The following is a 19,937-nucleotide window of genomic DNA, read 5'->3' on the forward strand; positions in this document are numbered from 1 at the left end:
ATAGCTGTGTGAAGAAAGTCTAAGTTTGCAGAGCATTACCTCATAACTTTTCAAAAAGATTTTACTACAACATAATATTGTCTACACTATGTAGACAATATTATGGCAGATAAAGGCCTTTCCATTGAATACCATAACATTATGGGGAAAAAACTAGCGACCCTTTAGTACCATGAGGGTTTACAGGTGAGATAAAGCTTTGGGTGTTTGCTGTGTAACTCCATACTGTATTTGGGTGACTCCTCTGAGGCGACCTGTGACGACTTGAGCTCAGTTTCCACCAGGGAGGACTATGTTTTCAAAATAGATGGATTATCTTTGGATTTGTCAGTCACTTAGTAGGTAGCCAAACGGGCGTGAGAGAAATCAGCTAAGAGGAATGAAGGGGATGTGTGAAAGGTGGCGTAAGATGGGGACACATTGAGTATAGAGGTGATGATCTCATTCAGATATCAGTGTCACAGTTTTTAAACAGTCTTTTTTTATGATGAATGGGTCTCAAAGGCACCAGGGTGTGGAGTCATTAACTTCACTATTGTTAAACAACTTAATAATAACTAGACCAAATAAAGTCAACTAAATTAAACATGATGGTATCAAGCACAATTGAAGCTACTGCAAATAATCATGGATAGTGTCCATGATTATTTGGCAGAACATGTGTCATGAGTTGAAAATGTACTCACCATATTGAGCACCGTAAGAACATATGTAGTTATGTTCTCGTGGCCGTGGTTGTACATATCTTTCTGTCCACCACCACCAGAGTTTCCACATTAAGCTTCGGATTGACCTGATTCTTCATCAGCGCTGCTCTTTTATTTCTGAGGGTGAACTTGTACTCATCCTTCATGATGAATATATCTTCCTGTGGAGGTTTGGGCATATCTGCAAAAAAAGCAAGAAAGATAAACACATGTTTCAACTCACAGATTGTAAAGCATCTATCACACTATTTAGGATTTATTTTAAATATCTGGAGTGTGATTTCAGTCTACAAGAGTTACTTGTAACATATCTTAGTTACATGGCGAACAAGCATTGTATAAGGGTTTATTTGACAGAGTATGGAGGTAGATTTGTGTCTTTATTATTCAATAAAAAATAAATAAAAAATTCCATCAAAAAAGTGTATATATATATATATATATACACGCAATTGTTGGGGGCTCACATTTTTTTTTGTGTTCAAACTTTTTTTTGTTTGATTGAAAATATATATATATTTTTTAATTTATTATTTTTTCTTTTATTGAAAAGTTTTATTTTTTCGATTGAATTATAAAGGCATAAATGTACTACCCATAATTCGGCCCAAATACAAAAAAGATGACTTCAATAAAAAAAACGAAAAAAATTAAATCAAATAAAAAAAATGTAAAAAATTTAAATCAAATAAAAAAATGTAAAAAATTTAAATCAAATGAAAAAATTTAAAAAATATAAATCAAAGAATTAAAAGTGTTCAATTGCAATTCTTTTGGTCTGAAATATTTTTTATAATTGATTCTTTTTGATTCAAGCAAAATTGTTTTTTTTGATTAAAATTTTTTGTTTTTTTTTAACCATAACAAAGTTGCTCGAAACAGAATTAATCCAAAGTTGCAGGAAATCTTGATCTTGCTATACATTATATCCTGACCAATCAAAGCATATGGATTACTTTATTAACCATACATGAGCGCTAAGTCAGGATGTAGAGAAGTTTGTGTAAAAAACATATGTCAGTAAATCAAGTTAAGCTGCAGAGTTGAAGAAATAACTCAAAAACGGTCAGAAGAAAAACCACAGAGGAGAGCAATAAGTGTCCATCAACATTACATCATATTCCTTCAACGCGTGTTTACAGTAATAGTGCCTCAGCATTAAAATTAACCTCTAACCTCTTTCCAAAAGTGTTAACCAGCTGACGAGTAACTGTAAACCATTCCACGTGATTAAATGTGGACCTATAATATGAGCTGATGTCATGCTAAATACGAAGCGTCTGTCTGTTGCTTCCTCTGGCAGTCTTACTGTTGTGCTATCATTAGATGAAGCGTGGAAGCTGTAACTGCAACCCATGTAAAGCATAGTTTAAATTTACTGTACTCGAACTACCTCTAGTTTCATGGTGTTGGAAAAAAAATGCTTTCGAATGTCGTTGATATAATGAAAAAAACAAAATGATAGAGCTTCTATCATGAAGTTAAACTCTGGTGGAGCTCTGTGGCCATTCCTCCCATTCTTGTAAATTTGCACTGACATTTGCACATTGACAGTCGAGTCCACTACTGCTACTGCTATACTGTACATGTTACTTTATATTTAAGGGTGTGATGCAGGACTCAGGTTAGGATTTTCATTCTGTCCTTGTAAATAAATGAATGAATGAATGAATTAATGAGGCCTAAATTCACACTTGAAAAAACTGTTTTCATCCTTAAAACTTTGTTGACATTTTTGCGCTTTGCATTGTGGGATGTGGAGTGACAGAGACGGATGCACAGAAGTGTTCTCACCTAATTCTGATATCAAAAGGAATATTGAGAACAAATTAGAACAAAAAATGGTGTCAATCAAACCATTATCTTTCTTGTCTGGCTAAGAAACACACACAAGAAATCATGATAAGAATGAAGTAAAAAAAAACATTAATGCATCCGTTTAGGCGACTTTACAATGCAATAACAGTGTTTATGATGGAAATGAAAATTAATTTGCACTGACCACATATTTCATTGAACCTTTTTCCCTTTTTTGGAGTAAATAATGTTTGATCCACTCATCTACGAGGCATACACTATGATTTTATCATCAGTAGCAGCTTTAATGCAAAGGATAAATAGAATATCAACTTTCTGTGCCCACACCTCTGTTTGCTCAACTCAAGTTCCCCTTTTTTCTTATTTCAGAATCCATGTACCCCCTTTTGTCCGACGACAACATTTTGCTTAGAAAACTAACTAAAAACAACTACAGAGCATAATGATGGAATGAATGAGTGACAACACACATTTTAAAGAATCTCATTTTGTAAATATGTGGAAAGAAACAGTATTTAGTGCAGTGGTTACCATCCTTTTTTGGATCATGACCCCATTTTGATATCAAGACTTTCTATCGACCCTAAAGACATTTTTTAGTAAGTAATATGTAATTTAAAAAAAATGTTTTTACTGCACTTTAGTTGAACTATATTCACAAAGTGAAAGTATAGAAATACAGTTAAGATTTAAGATTGTGTTGTTTTAATTTAAAAAAAAAATTTCAGAAATTTCAGCCGATCCCACATGACGTCCCGTCCCAAAGATTGAAAAACACAGATTTTTAGTGCTTTCTGAATAGATTTATGTCTATAGTTTTAATCCTTTCCAGTCATCTCATACTGGATGTGAGACCAAGGCACTTTATTTGTTAATTTTCCAAACTCGCTCCCTCTCTCTCTCGAGTACCCCCCTGTAGTGCCACCGCGTACCCCCATTTGAGAAACATTGGTCTATAGGACTAAACTCCAACAGCCTTAAAACATTAGTGCACTTTACCATATCTTCTTCAATCTACATGTTATCAGAACGTCCAGCCATCAAAGCATTGCTGAGATCAGGTGAAAGGACAGGGGAGTGCTTTTAAAGACAGAAAGCAGGTGAGTGAGCAAAGTGCCTTTCTGACTCAAACACAGCACAGGTGTTCAATGATGTCATGCAACGGAAATCTAAACATCAGCATATTTTCACAGGGGACACACAGCTGGAGTTCTGCTGGGTAATGGCAGCAATGCAAGCTGACTCTTTACTGAACGACCTCTGACACGACGAAGGTAACTGATATTGTGGTAATTTTATGGAAAATAAACCTTTGTCATACGCCAAATAAGCCTGAAACTAATTCCATAAGTTGCTCAGAGGTTGAAAGTCTAAAGGGTCCCATCGCTAATGGAAAAAACCAAGTTCTTCCCATTAAATAAACCAATAAACTTGTTCCTCTGGGTCTAATTACCTCTGTATTTATCTTCAACATGTCAACGCTAATATTGTGCTGCTTTGCTGTTCTTAGAAATAAAGATGTTGAGAATGATATTACATTTATACCAAACAAGAATAAAGATGTCTTAAAGCAGGGATTCTCAACTGGTGGGTCGGGACCCACTTTTGGGTCCTGACCCACCAGTTGAGAATACTTAATGTCTCTAATGTTGGACTTGTGTTTTATTTTAAAATAACCTTTTCTTTTAACAGATATGCTGTAAAATGCATGTTGCAAGGAAAAATATATAAGTTTATGTTTTAAAAAACATTATATATATATATATATATATATATATATATATATATATATATATATATATGTTTTCAACAGCTGTTTTTGAAAAACTAAATTTAATTGGTTGAATTCTAAAATAAATAAATAAATAAATGGGTTGTGATTTAATGACGGTGTCCCAGGGTGAGACCCCCTGCCTTAAACTATTATTAACACTGACACCACTTCTGACAATATTAATAATAATGCATTGGATTTTTTTTATAGCGTTTTATCATAGACACTCAAAGCGCTTTACAGAATGAAGGCATTATTCTTTCACTCCACACTTAATGGTGGTAAGCTACTATTGTAGCCACAGGTGGCCTGGGGCAGACTGACCATCCAACTACTAACCAGGCCCAGACCTACAGGCTGGTATTGACACATTTATCCGCATACATTGAGTGGAGAAAGAGTGAGTGAGAGTTTGATGCACAAACAAGTTGAAATTTAACATTGAATTATTATTATTATTATTATTTTTAAATGTGTTTTAACGTCCCCTTAATACCCAGCAACAAATCCCTGTTTTGTTTCCTTGAGGGACACTAAAACAGTGTAGTATTTTAAAATGTGAAAAACTTTTATTTTTTTTGACAAAGGACTGATCACTAATACATTTGGTTTTTAAAACATGATAACTTAGTTTGAGTGTTAAATGTTATTTATTTTCATTCAAAGCACTGGAAAGGAAGAACACAATGTGTTAATCTAATTTGGTTAATTCACTTTAAACCCCAAGGTGGAAGGTTGTCAGGGTAACCTTGCAGTGTGTTGTTTTTGTGGAATTTTTCACATGAATGAAGTGACAGACCTCATTCTAAAAGATGGCTGCTGTGTTCCTCCTTGTTTTCTTTTATCCATCTGTATGTTTGATAGTTTATCTAAAGGAAAATGTTAGATGTACAGAAATGAACGAAAAGGAGAAATTGCCCTTACATACATTTCTTCCTTCTCCCACAGAAGTGCTGCTTCTGCTGCTCCCCACGTCTGTACTGACTCTCATGGCGATGGTTCGTATTGCGATGAATGCCGCTCTCTTGATGCTTTGTTTCATTGGTATTCTTGGCATTTTGGTATCCAGGAGTGTGTTCCTGCAGTCGTCTATGACGGTTTGTATCGTTGTTCGAGTCTGTTTTCGGGCCAACGTGTCTGTGAATCTCATAATTAGAGGATTCTGTGGATCTCTTCCCTAGTGTTCGGGGCATTTGACTTTTCAGCTCAGTCCAGGAGTTCCTGTCATTCTTGTACAGAATGTGCGGATGGTGGTTGATGGGTGCTGTGAAGTTTTCCCTCTCAGCAAGGCTCCGTGACAAAGGTCTCAGGAAATAGTCAGCGTCCTCTGTTCGGATCAAACCTGACTGAAATCAAAAAGGAGAGTGAAATTAGTTTACATTACTATAGGTGGAGCTTTATCAAAATGCCTGTGGTGCTACTTACTGTAGATATGTGCACAACTTTATGTGTTATAGCAGATGTAGCAGGAAGTGAGTGGCTGCTGATAGATGGTTATTTTGTTAGGTTTTATGCTCATTTTTTTATTTAATTTAGATTATTTTATAAGCAAGTGAACCTGTTGCTAACAGGTGTAAACCTTGAAAAAAAAAAAAAAGTTTAAAAAAAATTGCGACGAGCCACAAATCACTGTGAAAATGAAGTAAAAACACTTTTCCACTTTGGTGCCATCTTTTCATTCTTTTACATCCCAATCCCACAATGCAATGGACAAAACTTCCCCGGCTCATGATCATTTGTTTATGATGGGGATAAAAAAAATATTCCAGTCGCAATTCAGATTCAGATTCAGATGACTTTTAAATTATTCAGTTTACAGTCATACCCTGCCTTTTTCACTAAATTAACAAGACAAATTCAACATTCATGGCATCACATAGATAGACAATTACAGTCACCTGCCAGTATCACAGATCACCAATTTAAATGTTCTAAATGTGCTTGTGAGTAAATGATCTTTGACTTATTGATCTATGAAGCCTACACAATGTCTTTATCTATTTAAAAACATACAGTAATGTCGCCAGCAGCTTTAAGAATAGATATTGACCATTTCAAAGACAAAATATACTATGACAGGTTTTCTATTCAACATGACCTCAAACATATACACCATTCATTTTTGCATCAATATATGAATAAAATTGCCAGTCCTTGAACTGCAAGTGTATTCTACACGAGTAACAGGTCAACTCAACAACTAGCCAAGGGTTTCAAACCCAAAACGTTTCGCTGTGAGGCAGCTTCACTTATCCCACTGAACTTTATACAGATTCAAGCAATTTTCAGAGTAAATGTTGTTAAATGACCCTAAATTTAATGCATTATATCAAAAAAAAAAAAAGCATGAACGTCATAATTAGACCTTTAAAGAGTCACAAAAACAAATACAGTATAATCAACATGTCACCCCAAGCCATCTTTTTAAAAGTATGTGACCATCTACTATGTATGTATTCACCAGCGCATTTTGTTAATAATGTTTTATGGAAGATCAACTGTGGGAACCATGTTTAAAGTCTTTAATCGTGCAGCAAAATGTGTCATCACTATTGTTTCACTCTCTATTACGCTGTGTGTTTCTTTTCTAATGAACTTTCAGTTATTATATTCCAGCATTCCAGTGTCAATAACCTTCCATCATCACGCCAGCATCAGACACTCTTTCTTACTTTCCGCCTCCCTCTTTGTCTTACCCAGTCTTTTTAAACATGCAGTACATTCACGCTGACAGTCAGCTGGCACACAGGGTTTGGATATTAACTGCACTTGGCAGCGACAGTGATTCCAGTAAATTAAGTTTAATTGACTGTAGTCTGAGTTGCTTTTCCATTGTTAGATCTTGTGTCACCATTACTGCCAGACTCAGGCTATTACAGATATGAAGTTGTGGCTGGCACGAAGTGAGAGCCTTTTCACATGCATCGGGCCTAAAAGCCACAAAAGGGAAAATAAGAAATTACGTATATATGCACCTGTAAGATTAATTGAAAATCGGTGTCTTTCATTTGAATTTAAATGGATATCTGTGATATCGGATATCTGTGTTTCTGATATATTAAGCCTGAATAAATTGTACCCATATCATCATTAACTTCAAACCTTGACCTCTACACTTGCCATGGACTGAAAGAATGCTTGACAACAGTGATAGGAAAGTAAAATGACTTCTTTCCTCACATAATGAATTTGTATTCATAAAAATGTGTTTCAAATGTGTTAGCTGTGGAAAGTAGCATAAATTATATTTCCTCATGTATTGGAAGACATTTTTTTTTTCAAAAGTATTGTTAAAATTAGGGGTGTCCCGATCCGATTTTGATATCGGATATCTGTCCGATATCAGCCAGAAAACTAATATCGGATTTTCTCGGACTGCATCTAAAATCTCCGATATGAGCGCTCTAATAGGTTTTTGTTGTTTTGTTCCCACCTTCAGTAAAAAAATAACTGAAATGAACTTGAATGGCTGACTATTGTTCTCTGTTTGAGAAACATCACTTAATCAAGCCTTTTCTAACATTCCACACTACAAAATAAGTAATAAAAGTATGTATGATTTGTGCTGATATCGCGGCTGTAAAATCGGTATCGTAACGGAAGTTAAAAAGTTGTTTCGGGAAATCCTTAGTTAAAATGTTAGATTATTATTTAACTAATAAAACTAATCTGTTCATTTAATTATAATCTGAGACAATACATTTGGTCAATGGCTTTTACCACCCCATTGGATCAAAGCACCCAAACAGGATCACAAAATTGTATTCATTATCGCAAAACAAACAAACAAACAAACAAACAAACAAACAAACAAACAAACAAACAAATAAACAAACAAAAAAACAAACAAACAAACAAACAAACAAACAAACAAACAAAAAACAATGTCAAAAGTCAAGAATCACAATTAAACAACCAAACTTTCAAAAATTAAAGTCTATTCATTTAAAAATGGCAATACATGGGCAAAAACATAAACTTTTTAAAACATACACCATTTAAAAATCAAAGTAAGAATAACACCAAAGTTGAAGCTTCTAAATGACCTTTTATATCAGTTATAGAATATGATAGAATAATCTGTATTGTCATTACATACAGGAGTAATTAAAACAAATACTTTTTTTCTTCATATAAACACAAAGTGAAGTATGTTTTACGTATATTCTTAAGTTTTTAAAAAAAATAGTCAATTGGATATTTAAATTCAAAAATGTTCAGTGTTTGTTCTTCTATTCTCTGCAGACTAAAAAGCCACTAAAGCATAGTGGGTTGTTTACAAGTGGTGCTGTGCTGTAATGATCATTTTCCAGTACAGTACAGTAACTGGTACTTGACAAACAATAACCACTAACAGCACCACACAAACATATCTGGAGACATATTTTTAGCCGGAAACGCACTGAGGCTCACTACTTAACTCAGATGATTACAATATTTGAAGCGCTTTAAAACACTTTAAAAACAATGGATGTCCCATAACTAAGTTCTCAAACAGCGTCAATGTTTTACCACATCAGTAAAACCTCAACCTCGATTACTTCTATCCTGTTTTTGAAGCCCCCTAACATGCAACAGCTGTGGGTTTCCACACAGCCTAAGATAATGCTTTGCCCAATGCAGTGAGACAACCTTGGCTATGAATGATTGACTACAATTAGCTTTGCAGAGGAAGGGCGATCAATTATTGGGGGGGGGGGAGGAAGGAAAGAAAGAAAACGGGGATTACTAATGCATTAACGACTTTGACTGATGTTTGCCTGCCAATGGTCTAGAAATTCCTCAGCCAAGAACCGTGCTCACAATCTCATGTGACAACTGGAGCGTGATTCCACATGGCACCTGTCTTTGAGCTGTGTAATCACATACAATTGTCAACATTAGGTTCCGAGTCGGCTTCTGACCTGTACAGCGGTGATGTCAAGCATCAAAACTTCCCATGCTAAGTGTTTTCTTCTGTCTGGGTGGTAGGTCAGCAGTGGGGGTTGATCTTTGTGGCATGAGTACACTCTTTAGGGGAAAGAAAAGGGCTTGATGTGATTGTTTGTGTTAAGGCCACAAATAGCCTGCTCTGCTTTTGGTTTATTCTTAAAATAGAAGTTGTTGGATAGTAGAAGAATTAAATGGGATGGAAGAGGGAGAGGAAAGTGGTATTGAAAAGATGGATCCCTCACACTCACTTGAAGGCATCACACTTTGCTTATCATTTGTCAACAAACCTCTAATAGACATTTTTCCCATTTCCGGATTTTAAACCGGACGTGGTGTGCAAAAACTTCCTGTGGCTATAGCTTTAGCGTTAGACAGTGACAAAAATGCTCAGTCTCGGCGTGGTTGCTCTTGTTCTGTTGCGGGTTGCTCTTGTGGGGCAAGAAAACAGGCATACCTGTGGATCTAAGCAGTTAGTAGAGATCACCAAAGAGGGAGTCTGACTTCACAACAAGCAAGAAAGGCTGAAGCTATGGAGCTGCTACGGCACATCCACCCACAGGTAAATAAGACAAACACATATCAGAATGTTAAAATATTATTTTAAGGTCTATAACATGCCTCTCTTTAAACATTCTGAATATTTTAGCAGACTAAATTAGGTTTCTTTAATACAATGTTTATACTTCATATGTTGTAGATAGCGGTTAGCTATTTCTTTTCTTATTTTAATAGCTGTGGATATCTTCTTCATGGGAGAACTTATACCCCCTATCAAGTTTATTTGCTTGGGTATTCGCCGCTGCGATTGCCTCCGCATCAGCGAACGAAAAAGCTGGCAAGTGGAGCAACGTTTTTGAAAAAACAAGAGCCATTTTCCCTTAGACACGCAATAACAGGAAGTTACTCAACACCAGGAGGCGCTACTTCCGGTTGTGGTGAAAAAGGTCTATTCTGTCTGTATCACATCAATCTCTCTTCAACCTGTGATCACAATTCCCTTAATTTGAATAACAAAGCAAAAACTGAATCTGGCTTCTGCTACTTGTACTGTACTTTTTTTTTCATTCTCGGGTATTGGCGTGTTGCAACCAACTTGAATAGCTACTGTACATGTTTTGTTTCATTACTTTAAAGCTCGTCTTGTTGCAACACTTTTATGCGCTGCAACAAAAAGCGTAAAGAATTTCCAATGTAATGTTTTAAAGTGTCAAGACATCTCTGCCTCTATTAACTGTAGACTTTGCTCAGTAGTTTCAGCAATTACGTTATGTTAGTAATAGTTACCAAGGAGGTCATATTTGAAACTGTGCATATTTGTTTTTGTCTGTTTATTAGCAGGATTCCATCAAAATACGTAAAGCATTGTAACAAGATATTAACCAAAGATAGACCTTAGACCATAGACGATTCCATTAAATTTTGGAGAGGATCTGGATCAATTTAATAATTCTCTATCAGTTTAAAATTTAATTTATATTTAAAAAAAAAAAAAAAATCACATATATAAATCACATATATTCATGATTGACTGACCTTTATGAAATTTGAGTCAGTTATGTTGGGTTGGTTCATGAATTACCCAACACAGTTTCATCTGGATTGGAATCGATTTGCGTCACATTTTTGGTGGTCCCTATACATTTGGACCTACTGTGTCATTATTAATGGGGAAATACATTTCTTATGAGCCTTTAAAGTGTGAATGTACATGGTACCATCACTGATTCAGATAACTGCAAATATCTGGCAAAAAGGATATTTGGCACTTGGTGAAGTTTTGCGCTCTTGTTGTCCATGTAGTTTGCGCTGTTTGTATGTTTGGAGCATGTGAGCATGTGTAATTTCATAGGAAATTGCCTAAATGTTTAATAAAATTTGTATTTATTTTATTAAAATAAATAAATAAAAAAACTTTGTTTAAAGAGACAGGGCTTAATGGAGTTGTCAGCTAGTGGTTGGTACGGTTGTGTGTGCTGTTCCATCATAACAACACCCATGAGTCATTTTCCACTGATCCTCCTGTTTCCTCTCATCAACATCTGTCGCACTGAATGAATGGGATGTTTTTTCTCTCATAAACAGAAACAGTAGCTTTGCACGGCTAATTAATGTTGCCTTCAAATGGAAATGCACTAAAAATGATTTGTTTCAAAAGAAAAGCACAACGGAATCAATCACACTGAGCTGAAAGAAAAGTGTCATTGTCCTGTCTTTGTCAGCAGAGCAACTATAAAAACGCATACAAATAAAGTTGTTGATGTCTTTACTAGTCAATAAAACTACAACACAGTCTATACGACTGACACTTGCTTTACATAAAACAAAATGCCTGCACATTGTCAGAAACAAGTGTCTCCATCTATTTTGCTGCGTTCAGAGATTAGGTCACATGAGTGCTTTTCCTAAATAGTCGAAGTCATCAGATTACACACCATGCTGTATGAGGTGCAAATAGCAGTCATAAATGCTAAAACACTACTTGGGAGGGCGCAAACAGCTGGACTCTCTGGAGTCAGACTCATCCAGACAAGCAGCAACAGGAATGAGGTTGGGAGGGGGTGAAACTGTTGGAAAACGGAAATGAGGGGGGAAGTATTCTGTGCATTACAAGGTGCACCTGACCATGAATGGGGTTCTCTCTCTCTCTCTCTCTCTCTCTTTAAGTTGTTCTTCCTATTCAACAACGGTCAGTAGCCAAATAGTAAAATTAGCACCTAAACAATCTAAATGAAAGATTAGGGCATATTTGACATACGCAGTGCAATACGACTTGACTTTGATGGGTAGTTCATACTATAATTTGGAATTACTTATCTCTATCACTTACGTATTATCTTGAACACGTGAAGGTCAGTCGATAAATCACAGACTTTAGTTGCCTGCCAAGACCACAGTGTAAACTTTAAAGCTCTCTCCATCAGAAAACCATCCAACATACTGTATATTCTTGGAAATCCCAGTCTGCGGTTTTCAAATGATTACCACCAACACCACTATTGGCCTCAGGCAACAATAATAATTTAAAAAAAACTACACCTTTGGAATCTACAGTGCATGAAGATACATATGCAGATCTATATAGTGTAGCAGGGTTGGGGTCAATCACATTTTTAGATTACAATTACGTCTTCAATAATCCATGTTCAATTACAACTCAATTATGATTACGGTGAACAGCATTATTTCCAATTACACAATTAAAATTACTATTATTATTTTCCCCTGAAAGTCAATTACAATTATGTTCTCAATTACTAAAGTTAAATTACAATAATAACATATACTGAGCCTTTAATAAATAAGACCATAAAATGTAACCTTCCTCTTGTGTTAGCTTTCTGTTAGCATCTTTTATGATAGAGGGTCAGTTTGACCCATGTCTTAAATCAGCTGTAAAATACACTAAAAAAATATTCATTTCTTGGTTACCTTGTTAGGTTTGCTTATCTATGAACATATTGGTATTATTATTTTTGGTGTGGACCTTTTTTCTGTCAGTATACCCCTTAATTATTTCATTTTTTTAAATGGTAAAATGAGCCTCAAGTGAACTAACAGGTAAATTTGATATGAAACATTTGTTTTTTTCAATTATTAAGTACTTATGTGTGAGCCATAGAACATTAACATGGTTCCACAAGTGTTTGTTTATTTACATTGTAAAAAAAAAATGTTTTCATAGAATACCACTTACAATGCCAATTACAATTACAAAGTCATTTATTTGAACAAAATTACAATTCAATTCCGATTACAACAGCGGCATGTTTTTCCACTTACGATTACAGTTATAATTACATCATAATTGTAATTAATTACCAATTACACGATTGTAAATATAATTGACCCCAAACCTGAAGTTGGTGAAGTAAAAACACTTGAACTGCTGTATCAAGATGTTTCGACGGAAGCCTTTGTTTAGTGGATTTCAATAGATCTGCCAGTTAGGGTTAGTAAGTCAGATCAACCAAAGTAGCCTACAATGCAAGGAATGAGAAAAACATTCTAAAACCAAACAGGAACGTACAGATTTACAGGCTGCCTGAGAAAGTTTAAGCTGAGTCTGTGTTTGTCCCAATTAATGAAGACAGATTATAGTCATTTCTCAAACAAAATGACTTGACAAACATTTGAGATGGGAATGTGACCATCAAAAGTTATATCAGACTGCTGTTGGGACCCAGGTGCAGCATTTCTCTGGTCAATATTTACCTGATGCCTGGCAAATAGAAAGCTGACCAAAGTGCAAGGTCTCCTATAGGCTTCCTGATGACCTAATGAACTCTGTGACCAAGTACTGAGCAATAATGCATATCACAAACTGTGACTCACATTCATGTTTCAATCTCTTTGATGAATACCAAATAACAAAAAAAAAAACATGACCTGTTTACAAGTGAGTAACCTATATGTGTAACTTGGCACAAGTAGTAAAATCAAGGAACTCTCCCTAAAGACAACATAGAGTATTTGTATTTCTGTTGCTATTTCCTGATCTACATTTGACTGACCAAGTCCCTTCATGGCCACCCTGTGCCATGAGAACTAGGTTTTCTGTCTCTGTAACTCTGGTCCTTTTGGCTGAATCTTTTATTAGTATCTGGTCTGGAAAGCAGACACATCTCACATACACTACTGCAAAGAAGAATACGAGGAAGCATCCCTGGGGATATGGCATTTTCTGTCCTAGTTTTAGGGGGCAATTCTCAGACACAGCTGTAGTCCTTTCACTGGAAACATTAAAATGTCAAACGATTGATGACGAACGTCAGACGAAAGTAACTGTCGACATTTTTCTATTCTAGGACAGCTGTTTCTGTCAAAAAGTCCAGAGGTCAATACACTGATTCCCTTTTTGTGCATACAAAGTTAGTCCATGTGATTCAAACACACTTTTATCCAACACCCTTTTTAGTGTAACAATGCACAAACATAATATAAATCAATATTTATCTTGTTACTGTCAAGACTTTTAAACTGCTACTGAGGAAACTGAGTCGTTAAACTGAATGGTATTATTACTGGTGTATATCCTTCAGCTGTGGGACAGCGGTTAGCAACACATCTTCACAGCTAAAGGGTTGTGTTGTTGTTTTTATTCACCAGTGGTCAAACCACTAAACTACGTATATGTATGTGATTGTGATTGCTGGTGTCAACCACATTGCTGTGTCCAAAATTATTGGGAAAACAAAATAAATTACTTTTAGGGAAGAATTACCAATAGTAATTTACTAGTATGACATATACTATTTTATTTTATATATTTCAACTTAAGAAAACTGCATCAGTTGCAGGTAAACCACATGTGTTTGCAATGGTGGGTGTGACTTTAATTTCAACGTTGTTCTGTACATAGGATGACAACAACAGCTAAAATTAGGAATAACATGAAATGATTGATATGTTATTGTAGTTATTAGTAGTCCAGGAAAAGAATAATTTGGCTTTTGCACAAGAAATATAGAAACCCAGAACAATTAAAATAATAAATGTGACCATGTACAGATATTTTTACTACTGCCAATTCTGCTATCTTCAACGTTTAGCATGAGCTAACACCAAAGTGCTGATCATGCTAAATTAGCATTCATCGTTAAATCTTTGTTTTTTTTTGATTTTTTATGAAATTTGTTCCTTCAGCTAATTAGTGAAGTTATTGCTTGCTGAATAAACAAAAAAATGGAAGTTAACAAAAACTGTTGATGCACACAAAAACCCCTGTGTGATTTTTGGTCAACTTGTGGTCCTCTTTGACCAAAGCCCAGAACATACTTCAGTGACTTACAGCTGTGTAAAATGCAGATTTAGAGAAGTAAACTCAAACATGTGATTTGTGACAGTGATGGTGTGACAGTGTCTCACAAAGAAAGAAGAACAGTAAATCAACCCAGTGTGGATTAAATACCTGGCTTTTTCTTTTCATTCTTCTGTCCTATTTAATCCTTTATTTATCTTCCAATCGGAATGACTGCTGCATCCTAGTGTGGGTGTAATATCAGTGTTACAAATGTTGTTTGTCATACTTTCAGTCAGACTTAACTTGCTTTCAGTGGTAATGAGTACTTCTCAAACATTGTGTTAAAATTCAAAAAGGGTGACTAACCTCTTTTTGTTTACGCTAGATTTCACCAAGCACATACTATGTTTAGATAATGAGGGATTCAATAATCACCACCACATGCAACTGATCAGAATGAAGGCTGCCTAAACTAAACTCAGAGAGAAAGATTGCAAGAGACACACTATTTCAAAAGATCTGACCTCGATGTTCTGGTACAAACACTCCAGCTGATCTAAATAATCTTCTTCTTTCTTTATCTAATCTAAATACTCCATCCACTGAACTCTCTCAAAACTCTGGACTCACCATCCCCATGCATGTGGACAGTGCGACTGAGGAGTTGACCCTCGACCTCAGGGACCCTTGGTAAAAGCAGAGGTCATCCTGGTGGTAGGCCCTCAGGCTCTTGGTGCCGTTCTTTCCCAGGACCTGGATAGTGAAGCCAGGTGCGATTAGGCTCTCTGAGGATTCCTTTAGCTCCATATGAAAGTCCTGCCCCAAGCCAGTCAGCTGGAAGTGAAGTATTTCACTGCTATTGCTTGCTGACCCTGCATAGTTGCTCAGGGATCTGCGCCGTCTTCTGCGCTCATGATGGGCAATTTCATGAGAAATGTAAAGACCTTGATGGTTGACCTCAAATGGAGCAACAATCTCATACTCTGGATGAGAGACATACAGAAAACACATAAAAGACTGATTAGCCAGAATACAGTACATACCAAGGCAAGGATGAGCAAATACGTGATTTGAAAGAAAACAGTTTTCCTGGCATTAGCCTTAACAGTTGATTAGCTTTACTATGAATGAAGATGTCATTGGTTCATATGAGGTTAGAGGTTAGTCTGTACTAAGTTTATGTCATCACAACTTACAAAGATATACTACACACTGTCAGCTGCTACCTTGGTTGCATCATTGAGTGAATCAAATGTTTTGAATATTCCATTCCTTCGTAAATTATTTTCTACCAGCTTTGACCACTTTTGCTGGCAGGGTCAAGGAAGAATTACAAGTAAAGGAAGGCTTTTAGACATTAAGATTCAAGTCTTTGAGAGGAGAGTGAATCATGTTTGAACTACTGTTTTACTACAGTTTTTACTACACAGCTCAAGCTGCATAACCACAGGTCATAAAGCCCAATGGATGCAGGTCACAGACCTAGCTTTTAGATCCAGTTAAATGTCTAATGGTACTGTGGTCACCAAAACTAATGACCCTCCCTTCAAAGGTCAAATTAAATGTAGCTGACTCAATGATTTGCGACAAAATTGCTTTTCCAGGGTCCAACCTGACACTGTTTTTTTTTTTCTCACTATGAGTGAGAACGCCTTGACCTTTCTTTCTCTGTAGGAAAGAAAGAACATCAAATGGTTTGAACCCTTCAAAGGAGACCAGCATGTGTTCAAACAGAGTTGGAACTAGCCTGGGTAAACCATTGGTTGTTCTATTCAATTTGGGGGTTTGTAGATGAGAAAGAATGTGTTTTTTATGAACCTTTAATAAAATGCACCATCGCCTCCACTGGTTGGAGTGATGTCTTTCATCTAACTGGGAATTTTTTGTGAAATTTCTCAAAAGTCATAAAAAAGTGTTTTTCTCTCTTTTCCTTATAGATCAAGGGTTGGACTATACTCTTTGGTTGATGCTGTGTTGCATGGGGTGCTCGAGTCACCATTTGAATGCCCCAACTTAACTTGAGTGACCTGCTTTTAAAAGGCACAATAAGCAAATATAGCGCAGACAGAGACATGTTTTGGCTGTGAGAAAAACATTCTGGGTGGCAGACGATGTGTCATCGTCAGGCAGTGGCAATGCCGGACGTTAATACGGGGTATTTGGTGCATCTATTGGCAGACTTGAAGATTCCTGTTCTGCATGCATAACTATATATATATATATATATGTGATGTAGCAGAAATAGTCCTAGTTTGATCCTTGATGCACTGATTGCATTAATCATTTGAAAGTTACAGGACAGCAAAAAGCAAACACATTCCTCAAGAGTCAAGGATTTTCTTTGCTGACACCAAAGCACTTAAGCAAAACCAGGGACTGCTCTTTTCTATATTTGCCACTTTGTATGTCTACCCCCATCACACACACACACACACACACACACACACACACACACACACACACACACACACACACACACACACAAACACACACAAACACACACCCACACTACCCTAACTCGAAAAACAGCTGCAATGACCCATGTCAAACAGTGTACAAACACAGTGTCTGCAAGAGCATGGTATGTTGGTGCAAATACACACTTACATTCATACACACACAAACACTCACACACTCAGCTTGACTCAGAAGAGGTCCTGCAGTTGTTAGTGTGTTGGTTTAGTGGCTCCTGAGTGCCATGAGCAATGTTAAGGACTTTAAACAAACGGTTCTTTGGCTTAAAGTGAACAAAGGACACGTACAACTCTGTCTTCACTCTTCTTCACCTTAACAACAAGCACATAAAGCACTGACAAGCAATTACCAAAGCATCGGTTGTGAATTAATCTAGAAACAAGCAGTAGAGGATTCCCTCCCTTTTCTGTCTCAGATCATCACCACATGTGGTTGTTTGTTTATGTATTTTTTCATGGTAACAAGATGGGGGGAAAAAAAAGTAGAAAATCTGAGATACAAGTCAGAGTCAAACAAGCTGCTGACTCAGCGCACCACACGGGGTTGTTAAATCTGCAAAACAAAGAACAGATGAAGTTCTTGCTCTAATAATTACATCTGAGCATCCCAATTGAATACTTTGGCCACACAGATATATTATAAGCCTTCACATGCACTTTTTTTTCTTCCTTCAAAGGATTTAAATCCAAAGCGTATGTTTTAAATTCGTATTGCATTTACTGCAATTACTTTAGGGTAGGTCTTGCCAGCTAAAACAGTTTTATATTGCAATAGTCTCCAGTCTGAGACCCAATGCACCCCAAAGGGTTTTTCAGGCCATGCCAGTGTATATATCGCCCCCTATTGTTAAAATAAATAAAAGCAAAGCGTGCAGGTGAGCCCAGTTTGATGCTGCGCTGCTGTTGGAGAGATGCACGAATTATCCTAGTATCAAAACGGATATTACTATTTAATCAACCAGGATGAAAAAGTGTTACAAAGTGGTCGAAAAATGCATCTTAGACTGTTAACTTACCTGTATGCTGAGGTAGATTGAGAGAGCGAAGCAGATGCGATGAGTCATGGTAATATTCTGCACTGTCAGCGTCAATATTTGAAAGCACACCCTGCAAAAGATTAAAAAATAAATGAAATAAATATAAATGCGTTGACTTGATTTGTGCACATTGCAATTGCCACTGGAAATCATCCTCCCTCGGTGATTTATCATTCAATGTGACATCTTTCTGATCGAGCTCCGCATGCCTTAGCGTTAAAAGTGTGAAGCGGAGATAAAAGCGCGCACACTTACTTTGCACTGTGAGAAATAACAAAGAAGAAGCCCAAAGTGCATAATGCGCGTCCAGTTTCTCCATTCTGTGCAAAAAAAGTGCAGCAGAGCCATTTCTGAGGAAAGGACGTAAAGGCACAGTGCAGGAGTGTAAAACACTGTTAGATTATCCAACTGATCCTAATGAACCAGGGATTAAAGAGCGTCAGGCTTTCTTCACTCTAGTGTCTGCAGTGACCATTTATCTCCAAGTGAAGGATCCAGACGCAGAAATAGCTTGAAGTCCCGTCCTCTCTCTCTCTCCATTAAGTCATTTTCTTTCTTTCCTTCCTCACGCCAAAAGTCTCTCTCTCTCTCTCTCTCTCTCTCTCTCTCTCTCTCTCTCTCTCTCTCTCTCTCTCTCTCTCTCTCTCTCTTGACTCCCAGTGAAGTCATATAACTGTCTTATTACATTTTTTTTTATTTTTTTTTTTTTTTACAATGTTAAAATGTTTTTTTTTTTTTTCTTTCTTTCTTTTTTTAATGCATACGGTATATTGTATGGCGTGTTTTTTTTTTTTTTTTTTTTTTTTTTTTAGCTTTAGCTGCTGTAGCAATGGAAATAAACGTTGTGGAATTCATAAAGTAAAATCAAATCAATCCATTTTCTGGTGGTTTTGTATGCTTTTTCAAGTTATTTTGTGTATTTCAATAGACATTTTCCATATTTTTCATTGTCATTTTGGTTATTTTTGTTATCCGTGTATATATCTTGTTTGTATATATTGTTGGCAGTGGCTTTCCATACCTTTGCCGTGTCAATATACTGACATTCTATCCATACGCAGCGCCCCTATTTGGCCAGTTTAGGTCGCGTGACTTAGACTAACCCTAACCTAAACCTTAACCCTAAACCTAACCCTAAACCCTAACCTAAACCTTAACCCTAAACCTAACCCTAAACCCTAACCCTAAACCTAACCCTAAAACTAACCCTAAAACTTGTTGCGATATTGGGTTATAACCTAACACTAACCCTAATCCTAACTACGTGTACTTCGGTAACCGTACCAATAGCACTGGGGATTTTCCACACAGCAACCGTACAAATAAACACTTTCTTATTATTTATCATTCTCTTTATTTCTGTTGTAGCAATGTGTGTTTTTGGAATATTTTTGTTTTGATTTTGTGTATTTTTGCTACTGTTTTGTTTGTTTTTATCTGATTTTGTGTGATTAT

General features: G+C 36.3%; 1 protein-coding gene across 1 annotated transcript in view; it reads right to left on the reverse strand.

Annotated features, from left to right (window-relative positions):
• adamts16 (ADAM metallopeptidase with thrombospondin type 1 motif, 16) overlaps positions 1 to 18,857 on the reverse strand; it is a 61,972-nt gene extending 43,115 nt beyond the window's left edge. Inside the window, 6 exon segments of the mRNA XM_028470742.1 lie at positions 687 to 745; positions 748 to 888; positions 5,228 to 5,645; positions 15,602 to 15,954; positions 18,462 to 18,552; positions 18,738 to 18,857. Of these exon segments, the coding sequence (XP_028326543.1) occupies positions 687 to 745; positions 748 to 888; positions 5,228 to 5,645; positions 15,602 to 15,954; positions 18,462 to 18,552; positions 18,738 to 18,830 (1,155 nt within the window). The 5' untranslated portion in view covers positions 18,831 to 18,857.
• Between the last annotated feature and the right edge of the window lie 1,080 nt (positions 18,858 to 19,937).

This window comes from Gouania willdenowi, chromosome 16, assembly GCF_900634775.1.
Source record: "Gouania willdenowi chromosome 16, fGouWil2.1, whole genome shotgun sequence".
Lineage (NCBI taxonomy): Eukaryota > Metazoa > Chordata > Actinopteri > Blenniiformes > Gobiesocidae > Gouania > Gouania willdenowi.